Raw genomic sequence first — 15,647 nt, 5'->3', positions numbered from 1 at the left:
GTGACAGGGACAGAGATGAAGGGAAACAGGATGGAGGAATCCAGAGGAGACTCTGACATGCAGAGCGGAGGGAAAGGAAGGCTCCTAGAAATGGTGGCTCTAGAGGTAAACAGGGGTCAGATATGCAGGGTGGGGCCTTCCAGGCCAAGGGACCGCACAGGGGAGAGCGCAAGACTCTCACACAGGAGCAGAGTCCTGGGGATGAGGTGGGGGACACTAGATGGTGAGACCTGGGGCTGCAGAGGTGACAGGTGTATGTTAGGCCATGAAGGGCTCTGAATGTGGTGATTGAGAAGCCTCGACCCTGCACAATGCTGAGCTACAGGAAGATAACTCTGCCTGTCCAGGAGCACTCACAGCAGAGTTGACGGACTAGAGGCAGGAGACAGGGGTCAGGGAGGCACTGCAGCAGGGCCCAGGAAGCAAGAGACAGTGGGTATGGGGAAGGGGCCTGGATGGGCAGGTAGGCAGGGAAGAGAACCTAAGGACCATGGCAGATGAGGCAAAGAGAAAGAGAGGGTTGTGGCAACTCCCAGGTTCCTGACCAAAACCAGGCAATGACTGTGCTCAGACAGGTCTAATGGGGCTGAAACTGCCAGTCATAGCTTCCCGCTGCCTGTGTGCTGTGCCACAGGTCACTGAAGATCTGAGTACTGTTGTCCTGCACCCAGGAGGCCAAGCTATTTCTAAGGATGTCACCTTACCTCCAGGCACAGCACATCTGCCCTTATTCTCTACTTCTCAAAGTCCTGGGGCCTAGTGCTGCTTACAGAAGGCAGCCAACATGCATGATACTTGAGAATGTGCACCTCCAGAGCCCCACACGGGTTGGGGGTACAAAGAGAAGCAGTGGCCCCAATAAGAATGGGCCCTACCAAAGTCCACAGCACACCTTAGCTGCCACAGGCTGTGGCAGGAATACAGAAGGGGAGTGATCCTGGGCAGGCTTAGGATGAGACTGAGGGGCGGTCCCTGTAAGCAGATTCCCCAGCAATAGAGCCGAGGTGCAAGAAAGCAATAGAACTTTTGGAGGTGGGTCAGGATTGACAGAACTAATCCCTAACAGGAAGAGCTGTCCGGACACAGAGGGGGCAGGATCACCGTGAGCTCCTGCTGGCAGATGCTCCATGCATTGCGCTGGGGCTGCAGACAGATTCGTGCATTGGGAGTGGCCCAGAGGATGCTTTTGCCAAGCAGGATGCTGCGCCAGCCCACGAGCCAGGGTTCACTCACTTGTTCACTGAGCACATGTCCCCTGCAGCCTGCTTTGTGCCAGGCCAGGGACAGGGGCACCAGAGGCAGGTGGACCAGAACCAGAAGCTTCCTCTCTGTCTTCCCCACCCACTGAGGGGTGAGGCTGGAGTGGAGCCGGGGACAGAGGATGGAGGCAAATCAGTCCCTTCAACCTGGCTGCCCGTGCTCCACGTCACAGGTCTGTTAGTTTTCTTTTACTTTTCATCTTATGCTGGGGGTGGGGGGTGGAGGCTATGCTGGGAACTGAACTCAGGGCCTTACACATGCTAAGCAGGTATTCTGTCACTGAGTCACACCCCCAGCTCCTTGTCACAGGTCTGTGTCCTATCCTCAAGGGGCTGAAGGCCCTTACCTTCCTGGGCATATCTGGCAAGCAGGGCCAGACACAATGTACCCCACCCCTCCCAGAGGTCCCCAAGGCTCTGGGCTCATTTCCTAATGAGGTCCCTGGAAGGACTCTCCCTAATTAAACTGGGCCAGTAAGTTCTTGTCTGGGGCCACAGGAGAGAAGGGGGGGGCGAAAGAAACTTTCTGGGGGCTCCCAGCCTCCTTCCACCCCACCTCCAGTAGTGCAGCAGCCAGGCACAGAATAGGGTCCCTGAAGGACAGATGTAGGTTTAGAGGAGGTCAATAGAAGGCTAGCAGGTTGTGAGTCAAGCACTGCCATCCAGCACTATTCTTAGAACTTCTGCTATCAATCCTACAATCACCTCGAGGTGATTGCTCCTTTTATAGATGAGGCAGGTGCTCAGAGTGGGAAAGTAATTTGTCCAGAGCCTCACAGCTAGGAAGTGGTGAGATATGGGCGGGGACCCTTGGGGGTTTTCACATCTACATCTCCCAACTGGCCACACACCAAGCAGAGGTTTGGAGTCAGGTCTCAAAGGATCTGAGACTGAATTTCTAATGCTGCCCAAAGTGGCTCAAACTACTGATATAATCCTCTCTCCCAGTACAGATGGGGACCCTGAGCCCCAGAGAAGGGAAGGGTCTTATCCAGGTCACACAGCAAGTCAGGACCTAGGTGAAAAATCCCAGTTCCTAGGGATGGGGTTGAGAACTGGGGGGCATTTGCAATGTGGCTCAGTACATTAGCAGCAATAAGGGCTTGGGCCTGTTTCTGGAAGGGGGACCTCAGCACAAAATCAGCAGTGGTGGCGGGGGGGTAAGCCAAAAGCCTGAGAAGAACACAACAGAGAGGGCTAGCAAAGAGAATAAGGGGCTCCAACCACACAGGCTGGCGGACCAAACTACCCTGGTTTGGTCCAATTCATGACATAGGATTGACCAAAAGACAAGGGCTGACTGGGTGGACACACACACTGTGGGCTAATGAGGTTTCTGGTACTTACTACTGGCCAGGAATTACTAATTCCCCACCTTGAACAGAGCAGGAGTCTGGGGCTCCGGCTCAAGGGACTTGCTCTGGACCTCCTATTCAGAAAGCAGATGGGCTACAGCTGGAACCCAGTCTGGGTGACCCTGGGGAGGTCACACTGGCCTCTGCATCTCTTGGCACCTACCCTGGAGAAGCAGGCAGTACTGACAGGCAGGGGAAGGGGGAAAGGGAAGGAGACAAAAAACTGTCACATAGGCAGCCAATATAAAGTCTGCCTTGGCTGGATCACAGGTACTAAAAAATTGGACCATTCAGAGTTCAGCAAAAATAAACAGCCAGGAAAAAAAAAAAAGAAAGAAAGAAAGAAAAGAAAAAAGAAAAATAGACGTAGGCTTGCTAATAAACAGTTGGTTCTGGCTATGTGTATGTAGTTGAAGCCATGTCCCCTACGGCAGAGGCCCTAGGGGTCCTGTACGGTTGGGTTTCACAGCCTCTGCCCCTATTTCTATCCCTGGGCCTCAGGAACAGGGGCAGCTCCTTGGAGCCCCCATACCTGAGGCCTGGTCATGGCAGACTCCAGCTACTGTGAACAAATGCCCTGATACTCGGGAAAACAAAAGGCTGAGAATTAGGGCCGAGGGGGGTGTGGAGATGCCCCACTCCCAATGAGTAGAGACTCCTAGAGCGACTAGCACCTGTCGAATGGCCACCTGGCAAGGTGAGGGAGAGGTGGACCTGCATCCCATGGTATAGCTGTTTGCAAGGAGCTCAGCCCTCGGAGAGGGGGCCAGACAGCATGCTGCAGGCTGTGGCCTGAGGAAGAGAGGCGGCCGTGGCAGGGGGGCAGGCTGGGAACAGAGATTGCTGGCGACTCTCCAAATACAAATAATTCCCTGCACAACAGCCTGGTGGGGGGCTTTGGCTTGGTTTGAGCCACCTTGGTGGGTGTGGGAGGAAGAGCGTCACCTAACCCCATGGCCTCGTGTGTCCAGAATGGTCACTTCCCTCCTGCACACCCCCTTCCCTCAAACACACACCCAAGCACATAAACCTGTGCCAATGCCCATGGCAAGGAAGGGGCTCTGAGGGTGCAGGGGCAGCAGATGGCAGCTCGGGGTCCAGGAAGCGGGGGAGGAGGCAGGGGAGGAGTGCTGGCTTGAATGTCCCTGGACTGAGGCCATCAGGAAAGCCCACCCTTGCCTCCAGTTATTCAGTCAGGCAGCTTAACCTGGGCCTGATGGGGCCTCCCTGCCTCTCATCAGCTGCCACTCCTCTGATGTCATCCTGGGCCCACTGGGGAACTGAGGCCCCTGCTGGAGAACTAACCATGCCAGGCCCGCAGGCTAACAACTCCCGGGGGCCCCACCGCAGGCAGGAGTGGGATGATTCCTGGAGCCCCTCCCTACCAGAAACGCTGCTGCTCTCTAGGCAGCCAAGCCCTCCCCACTGGCCAGCTGACCTACATCTCTCCTGCTGCTATTTCAGCAGCTGCCCTGTTATTGTGTCCTTGGAGGAGGTGGAGGAAAGCTGCTGATGGTCCTTCTGCTCAGCTGCTCCCTGTGCAGGAATCACAGGCTCAGGAAACGGAATGGGGATGCTCATTTTCAGGGCTGGGCTCTGGGCCCCCTCCATCTGCACCTCCACCATGTGAGCTCATTATCCCTGTTTCAGAATGGCCCTTGGGGCTGCCGGACCTTCCTCTGCTTTTCTCCTTTATCCAACCCATCATGAGCACGAGAAGGGAAAATGGTGCAAGGAATCTGGCTTCGGAGTTGAGTTCTAGAAGTGGATCCTAAAAAGCCCAGCTGCTCTGTCTACCCACCGTGCCAGCTACACTCCTCCCAGCCCTCCCCAGGCAATAAGGGACACTGAGGCACAGCCTCCCCTGACCCAGGAAGGACTAGCCAGCTCCAGGCAGGAGTCCGGTCTGAGTGCAGGAGGTAGTTCAGTGGAGCAAGGACCAATGAGTGAAGGGAAATTAAATTCAGGCGGGGAAGCCACTCATCCAGGGTCACATAGCAAGTCGGGACAGAAACAGAAGAATCACTGCAATGCTGTGGAGGAGACGGAGTCCACCAATATGTGGACAAGAAGGATGGTACAGTTTTGTTCAATGGGGTGACAAGTCCTTGGAGCCTGAACATAGTTCCCTTTCTCCTGGCTTTGCTTTGGGTGTCCTAGATATGGCTACTTTGTCTGTCCCCTGGGGCTGGGACAAGGTGGCCCTGTGCTCAGGGAAAGGGAAAGTCCTTCATGCTGGCTGCTCCAATGGAAGGGAGGACCATGGGGGCATGAAGGGGATGTTTCCCTAGAGAACATGGTGGAAATGATAAAAATGCACACACTCAGCAATTCCTTCCCTAAGAATTTATCTTAAGGAAAGAATCAGACAAATGCACAAAGATGTAGCACAAGGATGTCCACCCTGCACTGTGTAGAACAGGGGGCAGGCGGTTATGGAAACAACTAACACATCTATCAACAGGAGAACATGTCATCAAATGAGGGGCAACCCACACAGTGGAAAATGATCTAGCCCTTTAAAACAACGGCACAGATCCACTATTATTGACATGGAAAGCCATGCATGACATGAGACAACTGGTATAACACGACCTTATTTAAAAAAAAAAAAAATAGGTTTACATACAGCAGCTAGCTCACACACAAGACAGCAGGGTCTGGAAGGACACAGTGCTCCCATGGTGGTAGCACCAAGGGTGATTGCTGCCACCTTCCTCTTTTTTGATTTTCTTTAATATTTGCTTTTTGTTACAAGTGTGAAATTATTTTCTCATAATCAGAAAAAATTACTTCCATGGGAAGAAAAAATATAAACAGAATTGAGTTTCAGCCTCAGCATTATCAATAACTGGGCAAGTCTTGTGACCTCCCCAAGCCTCTACTTCCTCATCAAGAAAATGGGGGTAATAATTGAACCCTGCACCACCCACCTCCCAAGCACATTCCACTGAGGCACAACGGGAAAAGGCCACACTGCATCTGGAAGATCAAGGGCTGGAAACTGAAAGTCTCCGGAGTGGTGAGAGTGAGGTCTCTGTGGTACCTCAAGGCCAGTGACCAGGGCAGAACAGTGGCCACATGATCACTCCCATGTCTCCCAGACTGGAAGTCCCCTGGGGAGACCTTGATCTTCATGTGGGTACCCCACAGACCCGGGACTTACTGGGCAATTCCCAGTCATCAGAGGACATTCAAGGGGCTTGACAGTTCCCCAAAGGTGGCCTAGCCTAGATCTCCCAGCTTGTGAGCACCTGGGCTGGGTCCCAACAGAGACACGGGGTCCGACCAGGCACAGTGGGTGAGAAGCTCACGGTCAGGACTGAGCAGGCTTCCCCAAAGGCCTGTAGGACCTCCTGAGCCACTCCAGCTCAGGGTCACTAACACAGGGCAGCATGTGAAAAGAGCCAGGGTTGCAGGACTGGTCATTAAAACAGCCACCACCAGGGCCCAACTGATGCTCAAGGGCACTGTAGGGGCTGGGCCAGTCAGGAAGAAGTCGAACACCCACTGGAGGGCTGGCAACAGGATCTCCTGCTGAGCCTGGGAAGGAGCCACACGGCTGCTGTGGTGACTGGGATCTGTGTATACATGTCTCTTCCTCTCACTTGTGGCAGACTCTGCAGTCAAGACAGGCGTGGCCTAGTCCTGCCCCTGACCAGTCAGGCCACCTGGAGCAAGTGACTTTAGTTCTCAGCTCTTTTCTTTCTGAAGTTCAGTCATGTCACCTCAAGGCCTGAGAAAGCCCCCAGCAGTCAGCACACTCATGAACTCTTATGAAGACAATTATTTTACATGACTTCCCAGCCATCTGGCGGTGGGCAGGCCCTAGGGTTCAGCCAGGGGCAGCAGTGCGCCTGAGGTTTCCCATGTTGGAGCCTGAAGAGGCCTGTGTCAGCCTCTTAGTCTGAGAACACCTTGTTCCCTGCAGGAAACAGAGAGGGTGGGAGTGGCAGGTGGGTACTGCAGCAGCAAGAGGCAGGAGCACATGCTGTTCTGCCTCCACTCCCACTCAGGAAGCGAGGGTACCCTAGTTCTGAGAACGGGTCCCTGTTGACACCTGGAGCTGAATTCTGGCCACGGGGGTCTCAGTTTCACCTTCTGCTGCCTGGGACTGGACAGTCTGCAGGGTAAGCCTGAGAAGCTTGGACGCAGGAGGAACACTGGGACCACTGATGGTGGGCTGAGGCTCCTAGGGATCACCCTCATCAGCAACACATCATTAGGTCCTCAGTTTCCCTTTCTGAATGTAGAATGGCTAACAGAAGTCTTTGGAAATTGTGGAGAGGCTGGGAAATGGGGGCCTTATGTTGGGGCTCTGCAGAGATCTCTAGAGAAGAGGGTCCCTCCCGAGTGCCACTCCCCAGGCCAGAAACCAGGAGTCCAGGGAGGTGCTGCTGGGTACCAAGGCAACTCCCCTGCTTCTTCATGCCCTCCAAGCACCAGGCCACCTGACCCCTCCCAGGTGGACAGAGTTCAGAGAGGAAAGTTTGAGGAAGGGTCCAGGCTCCAGCCCAGACAGACAAGTCAAATCCAGCACCAACGGCCAAGTCCCTTCTCTCTGAGCCTTCACTCATCATATTTAAAGTGGAAATAATAAGAAAATGTCCCTTGCATGGTTGTGAGTACCAAAGCTAAAGGAAGCAAACTGCCCAGCATGGTCCCAGGCAGAGCAAGCAGACAGTGTATCTGTCACTAGGAATCTCCTCGTGGGAATGCTTTTTCTGGAGTCTCTAGTGTTCGACATAAGGCTGGCAGAGTGAAGAAGGATCTGAGTCCAAGAGAAGAACAAGGACATGCTGCAGGAGATCAGGAGCTGGAAAGGTATCCTGGGAGAGGCAGTACCTGGGCCATGACTTCAGAGACTGGGTGGCCTGGACAGGCGGGTGTTTTTAGGGCAGGTTTTACCAGGGCTGTTTAGAGTTAAGACCCCCCAGGGCCTGGCTCTAGAGCCCCCAGGACACAATTGGGCACCCTTCCCCAGGTCCCAAACTGCCTTCCGGGAACAGCATGGGCCTGGGGGTACAATTACTCACCCTGGTGCCAGGAGAACATCCACCTGTTATATCCCTCAAGGGGGCACGTGCTCTCTCAGACCCCCGCACGCTCACACTTCTCTCCCAGGGGTCCTTCTCTGGTCTCACCTGCTACCAGCATTTCCCCAAGGAGAGAAAGCTGTCAAGTCACTAACTGCCTGTGGACAACTAGGGAAGAAGCCAGTCAGCCCTGGGTCAAGTGCAACCAGGAGTCCCAGCAGGCCTAAGAAACTGAGAAGCTCACTGAGGTGACTCTGGCCTGAGAGGGCTCCTGGGAAGGCCCAGGGAGAGCCTTCGGCAAACAGCCCCAGGGGCGCAGGCCTTGGCCTAGAAGCAAGGGAAGCCTGTGGCCTGCTGGCAGAGCCACAGGGGTGGCAGGCACAGCCAGGAGGAAAAGCGCAGGAGGCCAAATAGGACCTGCCTTCCCCAGAGCCTGAGGCTACTCATTCACTGCAACTAACCAGGCCTGTTGGACTCATTTCTTTCCCAGTCCCTGCCAGGCTGCTTTCTGTCATCTCCAGGTAATCCTGAGGTTGAGTGGCCCTGGAGACTCTTCCAGACTGGGTAGGCAACCCACTGCAGGAGCCTTCAGAAAAATCTGGCAAAGCAGAGGCCGGAGGATCATAAGTTTGAGGCCATCCTCAGCAACTTAGTAAGACCCTGTCTCAAAATAAATAAAATAGAGGCAGTGGCTCAGTAGCAATTCAGTGAGGCCCTAAGTAACTTAGTGAGACCCTATCTTAAAATAAAAAAATAAATTAAAAAAGTGTGTGTGGGGGGGGTGGGGCTGGGATTTGGCTCACTGGTAAAGCACCACTGGGTTCAACCCCCTGTTAAAGAAACAGACAAGAACAAAAACCCACATGCAAAATCCTAGAGGTGAGAAGCCGAAGGAAGACAAGAGCAACAGAGCTACAGTCTGGTGGCCAGGCTATAGGAAGAGGCAGAAAGGTGAGTGGGCACAGGGCTGGGCAGGGGGCCAAATACAGAGGCACCCAAACTGACTTCATTCTTGGGGTACTTGGGAGCTCCAGGAGGACTCTGAATGATAGAGTTACCTAGTCAGATGGGGTTCAGAAAAAAGCAGCAGCATCCTAAAAAGGAGATGAAGTTGGGCCTGGTGTCTAGGTAGCACCTGAAGGCCAGAGCTGGGCTCCAGCACCAGCCAGGAGCCGTGGCTGGGCTATACCTACTCACAAGGCTGCTGCCCAGCAGGCCATGGGACTTCTGCAGCCTGGCCTGCCCCGCTAACGGGCCCTCCACTAGGGGAGACCTGGCTGCAGCCACTCCAGATTAAACATTGGATGGGTAGCAAGAGTTGGGGGAGCAAGAGAGCTGAAAGACACCTGAACAAGGTAGAAGTATATGAGCATGAAATCGATCTACCTGTCCACCAGTCTAACCACAAAGAAGCACTGATTGTTCCCAGAGCTGGGGGTTGAGGGGAAGGAGCCTTAAGCTGTCATCCTGAGATTAGAAACCGAAGCTAGGTCACCAAAGATCACCAGCTAGTACTCATGGAAGCACAGGTTCCATAGTTACGTGCTGTGTTCACATCTCAGAAATTTCACTTAAAAATTATATCCATTGGACCAGTTATTTAACCCCTTTTGTGCCTTTATAAACTGAATAATTCAGGTACTTTGTAGGGCTGCCTCTTTCACAGAACAGAGGAGCTCAAGGGGATATGGGTGAGATGCCTGACCACGCCTAGCCCACAGCAAGAGCTTGGTAAGTGTGAATGGGTTGAGTGGCCCTGGAGACTCTTCCAGACTTGTGGAGTAAAGACCTGGCTAGGGACCAGAATCCCCACTTCTACCCCCAGACACCAGGAGCAACAGGATGCTGAGACCGAGGGGTCAGTTGGCCTACGTGACCCACACCCACAGCCAGGAATCCCATCTAACTTCCCCTGGGTTTCCTTGGGACTGGCCCTGCAGTTTCCGGCCTCTTTCTTCACTTTGAAGGTCCTCTGAGTTGGAAACTAAATCCCCATGAGCTCTTCCCTTCCCCATCCCACCAGCTCTAGCTGTCTCCAAAGGGCCAAGCCCACTCCCTGTGGATCAGGATCAGTCTTGGAAGGCCTCAGTGTGAGTTCAAGCTCCAACCCTGAGGAGCTGGATGACTGGGGGATGTGGGGGGGGGGGGTCACATCACCTCTCTGCACCTCAGTGTCCTCTCTAACATGGGCTCTGTGCCACCTATTTTAAAATATGTAAGCCCTGAGAGAAGGTATTAGCCACCATCTTTCAAGCTATCTCCTCCAGAAAAAGCCTTTCTTGGCCTCCTTAATACAAAACTTCCCTCCCGCCAGCCTCCATCAGCCTCTTGGTATTCAGGGGCTGCACTTTGGCTCCTTTGGCAGCTTGAGGTCATTTTGCCTCACTTGAACATTATTTACAAATTCCACCCCCCATTCTGCAGTCCAGAGAGGCATAGAGGCAGGGCGGCTGGGGACCCCTTGCAGGTCAGTGCCAAGGGAGGTGGCCAGGTATAAGGAGGAGCTGCTTCAGGAGGCGCCAACAGGGAGAACAGTTTGATTCAGCCTGGACAGGTGCCTCAGATGGGGCAGAAAGGGTTTCTAAAGATCTCAGAGGTAGGAACACTTTTCCATTTCCTTCTCTTGCCAGCCCTGTGAGAAGACTTCCTTGTATAAACCTCAGCATGGAGGAACAGCTACACTGTTTGGCAGACGAGGAAACAAACTCAGGAAAGTCAAGCAGTGTGAAACTGATCCTTAGTGCTATGAACAAAGCCACCACTCCCTCTACCCCTGACTGTGACTCTACCCCAACCATCTCAGAACCAAAGGAGGAGCCCAGACTGGTCACCAGAGCACTCCTAGTCCCACCTGGGGTCACCCAGCCATAAGCTACTTCTCCTTTCCATCTTTCCCAAAGCCTCACACAGAGCTGAAAAGCGACAGGCCCAACATTTAAAGTATAGCTTTCTAGCTCCTAGATTCTTCCATACCACACTTCCCCCTGCAGCAGACAGACCCCCTGAGCTAGGAAGTTGACAGAGATTCTGATCAAGTTCTGTCATTCTGAACTGTGTGGCCTTGGGCAAACCATTCAACCTCTCTGAGTCAGTATTCTTATCTATGAAGCAAGACAGGAGAAACTTCTGCTCTTCACACCCATCTTCACAAGATTGTCATTCTAAGGAGCCAAGAAGGTACAGTAAAACCAGTGCAGAAGTGCAGTTTCTATTTCCCTGACTCTCCACAGCACTCTCCCTCCAGGGGCACCAGAAGAACAACTCCCAGGCTAGAGATTCACTCTAATATTTTACCTGACCAGGGCCATTTTCACAACTTCAATAGCACCAGGGACTGTCAAGTCACCATTAGGCTAAGTAGTCTGGAGGCAGATGTTTCAATTCCGGATCCTACTTAGCAATTCAGTAGCTGTGGAACAAGTAACTTAACCCCTATAAGCACTTAACCTCCATGCTCAGCACAGAGACCAACAGAGACCAGCACGTGTGAGTCTTGTTATTTCCAATGACATTTCTGGAATTAGTCCTCAAAACAATCCCATGAGGTTGCCAGGGCAGGAATTATTAGCCCAAGTGGTCAGGTGGGGAAACTGAGGCAGACAGAAATGATGTGCACAAGTCACAAAGCCCACTCCAGGTTAGGTCTGAGAGTGAACAGAGAAGTTTGACAAGCAAACAGTCAAAAATCTCAAAGACCCAACAGATGGTTTACCTGTCCAAGTGTCTCCCTCTCTGTCCTGCGCACTGTGCAGAGCTGAGGGTCTGCCCACCTGCTGCCTCTTCCCTCAGACCCTGTGTTCCCGGATTGGCATGTTCTCCAGAGTACCCAACGCCTGGCTCACCGAGGCCTCAGTAATAATAAAAAGTCCAGTTTTTCTGTTCCTGGAACTATATTCCTTCTACCAAGGCAACTGCCTGCTAACTAGCTTCCGGTCCCACTGATAACAAAAACCCTGTGCCCCCAGACAAGGAACTTCAAAATCAGTCACACACAGAGTGTGCTAACACCATGCTCAGTAAAGACAGTCGGGGCCTCAGGCCCCTTCCAGGAAACAAACCCTTCCTTCTAGTCGCCTCCTTCCTGGTGCCCATGACTCACACCCAGACCCGGCTGGCAGGAGAGCGCGGTCGGGTACTAAGCGTGGCTTTCAAAGGTTTTCACGGTGACTCGACAGAAAAGCAGCGGGCGCTGACTTCCAGCCGGCAACACTACCCAGAGGATGCGCGCGGGTGTGCGGCCGGGGCGGGGCCAGGGCAGGGTTCCTGAGCCCAGGGCACCGGAATATTACACACCCGCCGGCTCCAGGATTGGTGACTCGGGCCATGGAGGCCTATGGGGTGGTCCTTGCCCAGCCAATCAGGGGCCCCGGGGAGCCCATTCATTCACAAAAAAATGAGCAGGAAAAGGAAAGCGGTGCGGCCAGGGCCACTTATAACTCTGAAACACTCGCGTGTAGGGTGGAGCTCAGGTGGGAGACCCAGAAGGCCCGATCGCTGGAACGTAGAAGCACGCAGGGGCTGCCGCGTCCCCGCCCACAGTTCCGGCCCAGGCGTGGCGGGCTTGGGGCAAACCGACTTGGGCTCCGCCCCAGGCCGGGCCAAGACACGCCAACCGCCCAGCTCCCGCCGGGTCGCTTAGGGCCACCCCTCCCGGAGGGAGGCTGCGTGGCTGAAGCAGGTGGCCCCGCGGCGCCTGGAGCCACGTGCACACTGAGCCTGGCGCCCCCCACCGCTTCCTCCCTGTCTGGGTCTGAGCGCCCCGGCTGGTCACTCACGGCAGTCATCCTCGTCGCTGTTGTCCGAGCAGTCGTCGTCCTCGTCGCATCTCCATACCGAGGGGATGCAGCGCTCGTTCCGACACCGGAACTGGTCCGCTTGGCACTCCTTAATCGGCCCTAGGGGTAGGAGGAACGGAGACTTGGGTTAGCGACTTGAGCCCGGGAGAAGGAAAGGGGGTGATGCTGGAGACCCCGGAGGCTTAGGGCACCCTGGATCCAGATGGAGGGCTGGATGCTATGAGTTCCCCGGATGGCGGACCGCTTGGTGGTACGGTGAGACCAGGCACATACTTAACAGTCGGCGTCACACGACTTGGGTACACCCTCCATTCTGACACATTCAGCCGCACACACGGCCCATAGTCAAGATTCACGCAGACACAGCCACAAGGAGACACAGCTCACGCTCGACACACGCACTGGGCTAATCGGCTCATTCCCCTTGCAAACAGCCACACTCTACCGCGCGCAGGGGTCCCGGTAAACGCATTGTCAGGCAGGGAAGCAGCTCGGTTCCGCGCACCGCCGCGGTTGAGCGCGCACGTTAAATAAACCCCAAGCGCGAGAATGGCACAGCTCACCCGAAACCATGAATGACCAGCCACAGGAAAGTTCATGGCCGGTCAGGCCCCCGCTGCGCCCATCCCCTAAGAGCCGGTGCCCGGAAAGCAGAGCTTTCAACCCAGAGCCGGTGCCCAGAAAGCAGGCGGGTTCGAGTGCAAATTCAGGGATAACTGGGTCCTCCCAGGCCGTAGGGCCGCGCTTTGTTGGCTGCTGGGGCGGCGCAGAGCACCGACTGGGACCCGCCGCACGCACCTTGGCCGCCGCGCAGCTGATCCGCCGCGGCCGCGAGATGCTGAAGCTGCAGCAGCAGCAGCAGCAGCGCCAGCGGCCGGAGCGCGGCCCGCTCCAAGCGGTCCATGGTGGGCCCGGGGCTCCGGCCGCTGCGCCCCGCGCCCCCCATGCCGCTGCCGCCGCCGCTGCCGCCGCCGCGCTTCAGACCGCCGAGTCCTTGCCGCGGCGCCGGGGCTGCCGCTGCCCCCGCCGCCGCCGCCGCCGCCGCTGCCGCCCGCCCCGGCTCCTCGGCTGCATTTCAAGCAGGTTCGGTGACGCTCGGCAGCGGGGCGGGCTCAGGCTGGGCGCGCGGCCCCGGCCCTGGGCGGCCGCCGCCGGCGCGCGCGCTCCCTCCCTCTGCCGCCTCCGCCCCACGCTCCTCCCGCTGCCGCCTCCTCTCTCTTTTCCCTCCTTGTCCTTGGTCCACTCCTGCCTTAACAGACTCCCCACGACCTCGCTGTGGGCCCATCGAGTGCTGGGGTCTGCAGACGCAGGGATGAGCCAGGCGAGGCCCCTGCTCCTGAAAGTAGCAGGTCTCAGGGAAGCAACACGGGCTTCCAGGAGGAGGTGGTGGATCAGAGGCAGAAGGATGCCCAGGAGAGCCAGGATGGGAGAGAAAATGATGTTCCAGAAGGCGCAAGCCTGTGCAGTGTGCGCGTGGGGGTCAGATTGGGGGACTAGGAGCTGGGACATCAAGGTATTGCCGATGAGGGAGAAGCCCGGGGTATGAGCCATGACCTCTACACCTGTCATCACCTCCAGATACATAGCTGCTTCCTGTGCCTATGTCCGTCTGCGTCGTGCTTATGCGATCACAGGCAGGGATGTGAAGCAGGCGGCTTGGGCCTGGCTCATCGACTGTTCATTCGTCCACATTCAGTATTCTTCACCCGCCCAAGCAAAGAGGCAGACAATTGCGGGGGGATGGGGGTGGGGGGCTCAGGTAAATCTTGGTTTGATAAAGGAGACCACTATAGGGACACCGTCATCTCTGCCGCTAGGGGCCGCACATATAGGACCTCTGTCCACCTCACTGGCCTCTGTGCAAAGGAGAGGATGCCTTCTCTTGAGGCATTGTAGCTCCACCTCAGCGACTCCAGGGTATGGGATGTGGAGAACAGAACCCAAACTAGGTTTTATCGGCCTGCTGATAAGCCTGTCCCAACCACACAATCTTCTTTAGAAAATGAAATTTTAGGGCATTGACCGCTAAATGGGATCAGCTTGCAGGTGCCAAGGCCCAGTGTAAGGTCCACTCCCTCTTCCTTCTTGTCCTTCTTTCCCAGCAGAAGGGTGGGGGCTCTAAGCCGTAGACCTGAAATCACCCTATCTCATCAGCTTCCTGAGCCCAAAGGGTTGCCCAAAGACAATGGCTGTAGCCACCCCACCAGGAAAGGGCTTAGGCCTTAGGAGACCTGAGGGTGCTCCTACCATTGTCCCTTCTATCCCTCGATCATTTAAGCATATTCTGGCCATGTGCTAGGCCTGGGGATGCCAAGGTGAATCCGGCATGGTGCTAGCCCCAGGGAGGTCCCTGGCTGATCCAGAGCAGACCATGAACAGACAATGAAATGTGGACTTAAGCACTCCCAACAAAAACTTGTAGAGCACCTACTAGGTATCAGATTCTGTTCAAGGCTCAAAGATGCAGTGTAAAAATATATAAGGCCCCTCTCTGCCCTCCTTCCGTTTTTCCCTTGGGTGAGAAAAACCCAAAAGCAAGGAAGCAAAAGATTACTTTAGATTACTCTAATTGCTATGGGGAAAAAAAGCCAGGGTGATATAAGAGTGGAGGGTAACTTTTAGAGGAGGTGACATTTCAATGAATGGTAAAGAAACTGACAACATGAAGATCAGAGAGAAAGGTATTCCTGGCAGAGGGAATAGCAATGTAGAAGCCTCTAGATGGGCTGGGGCCTGGCGAAAGGGAGGGGTGTGTGCATCAGAAAAGCTTCAGGGAGTCCAGAAAGCCCTGATGGCAGCAGGGCTTTGTAGGCCAGAGCAAGGAGTTTGGATTTTGTGCTAAGCAAAAATGCCTAGGCTGTGAAGTCCAGGACAGAAGCCCCTCCACTACCCAAACTAATCTAACTCTGCCTCTCCTCCTCTACTCTGTGTTCATAGAAAAGTCATTCCCATCTGAGTCTCAATTTCTCGTCGGTGAGATGGGGAGTCTCTGAAATTCATTCCAGCTTTAAGATTTTTGAATGGGGTGAAGTTCAGAGGCAATAGGTAGAAAGATTAAGACCATTAGCCATGGTCTGAGAGTGTGGTTTAGTGTTAGAGCATTTGCCTAGTATGTACAAGATCCTGAGATTAATTCCAGCACCAGAGAGAGAGAGAGAGAGAGAGAGAGAGAGAGAGAGAGAAAGAGGATTGGGGGTAAGG

At 54.8% G+C, this 15,647-nt stretch overlaps 1 protein-coding gene across 1 annotated transcript in view; it reads right to left on the bottom strand.

The window, feature by feature from the left end:
• Lrp8 (LDL receptor related protein 8) overlaps positions 1-13,350 on the bottom strand; it is a 77,158-nt gene extending 63,808 nt beyond the window's left edge. The window contains exons 1-2 of the mRNA XM_076862719.2: positions 13,245-13,350; positions 12,426-12,545 (exon numbers count right to left, since the gene is read on the bottom strand). Coding sequence (XP_076718834.2) covers positions 12,426-12,545; positions 13,245-13,350 — 226 coding nt within the window. The remainder of the gene's footprint in view (positions 1-12,425; positions 12,546-13,244) is intronic.
• Between the last annotated feature and the right edge of the window lie 2,297 nt (positions 13,351-15,647).

The sequence above is a fragment of the Callospermophilus lateralis genome, chromosome 7 (genome assembly GCF_048772815.1).
Source record: "Callospermophilus lateralis isolate mCalLat2 chromosome 7, mCalLat2.hap1, whole genome shotgun sequence".
NCBI lineage: Eukaryota > Metazoa > Chordata > Mammalia > Rodentia > Sciuridae > Callospermophilus > Callospermophilus lateralis.
This window is presented reverse-complemented; position numbering and strand designations above follow the sequence as displayed.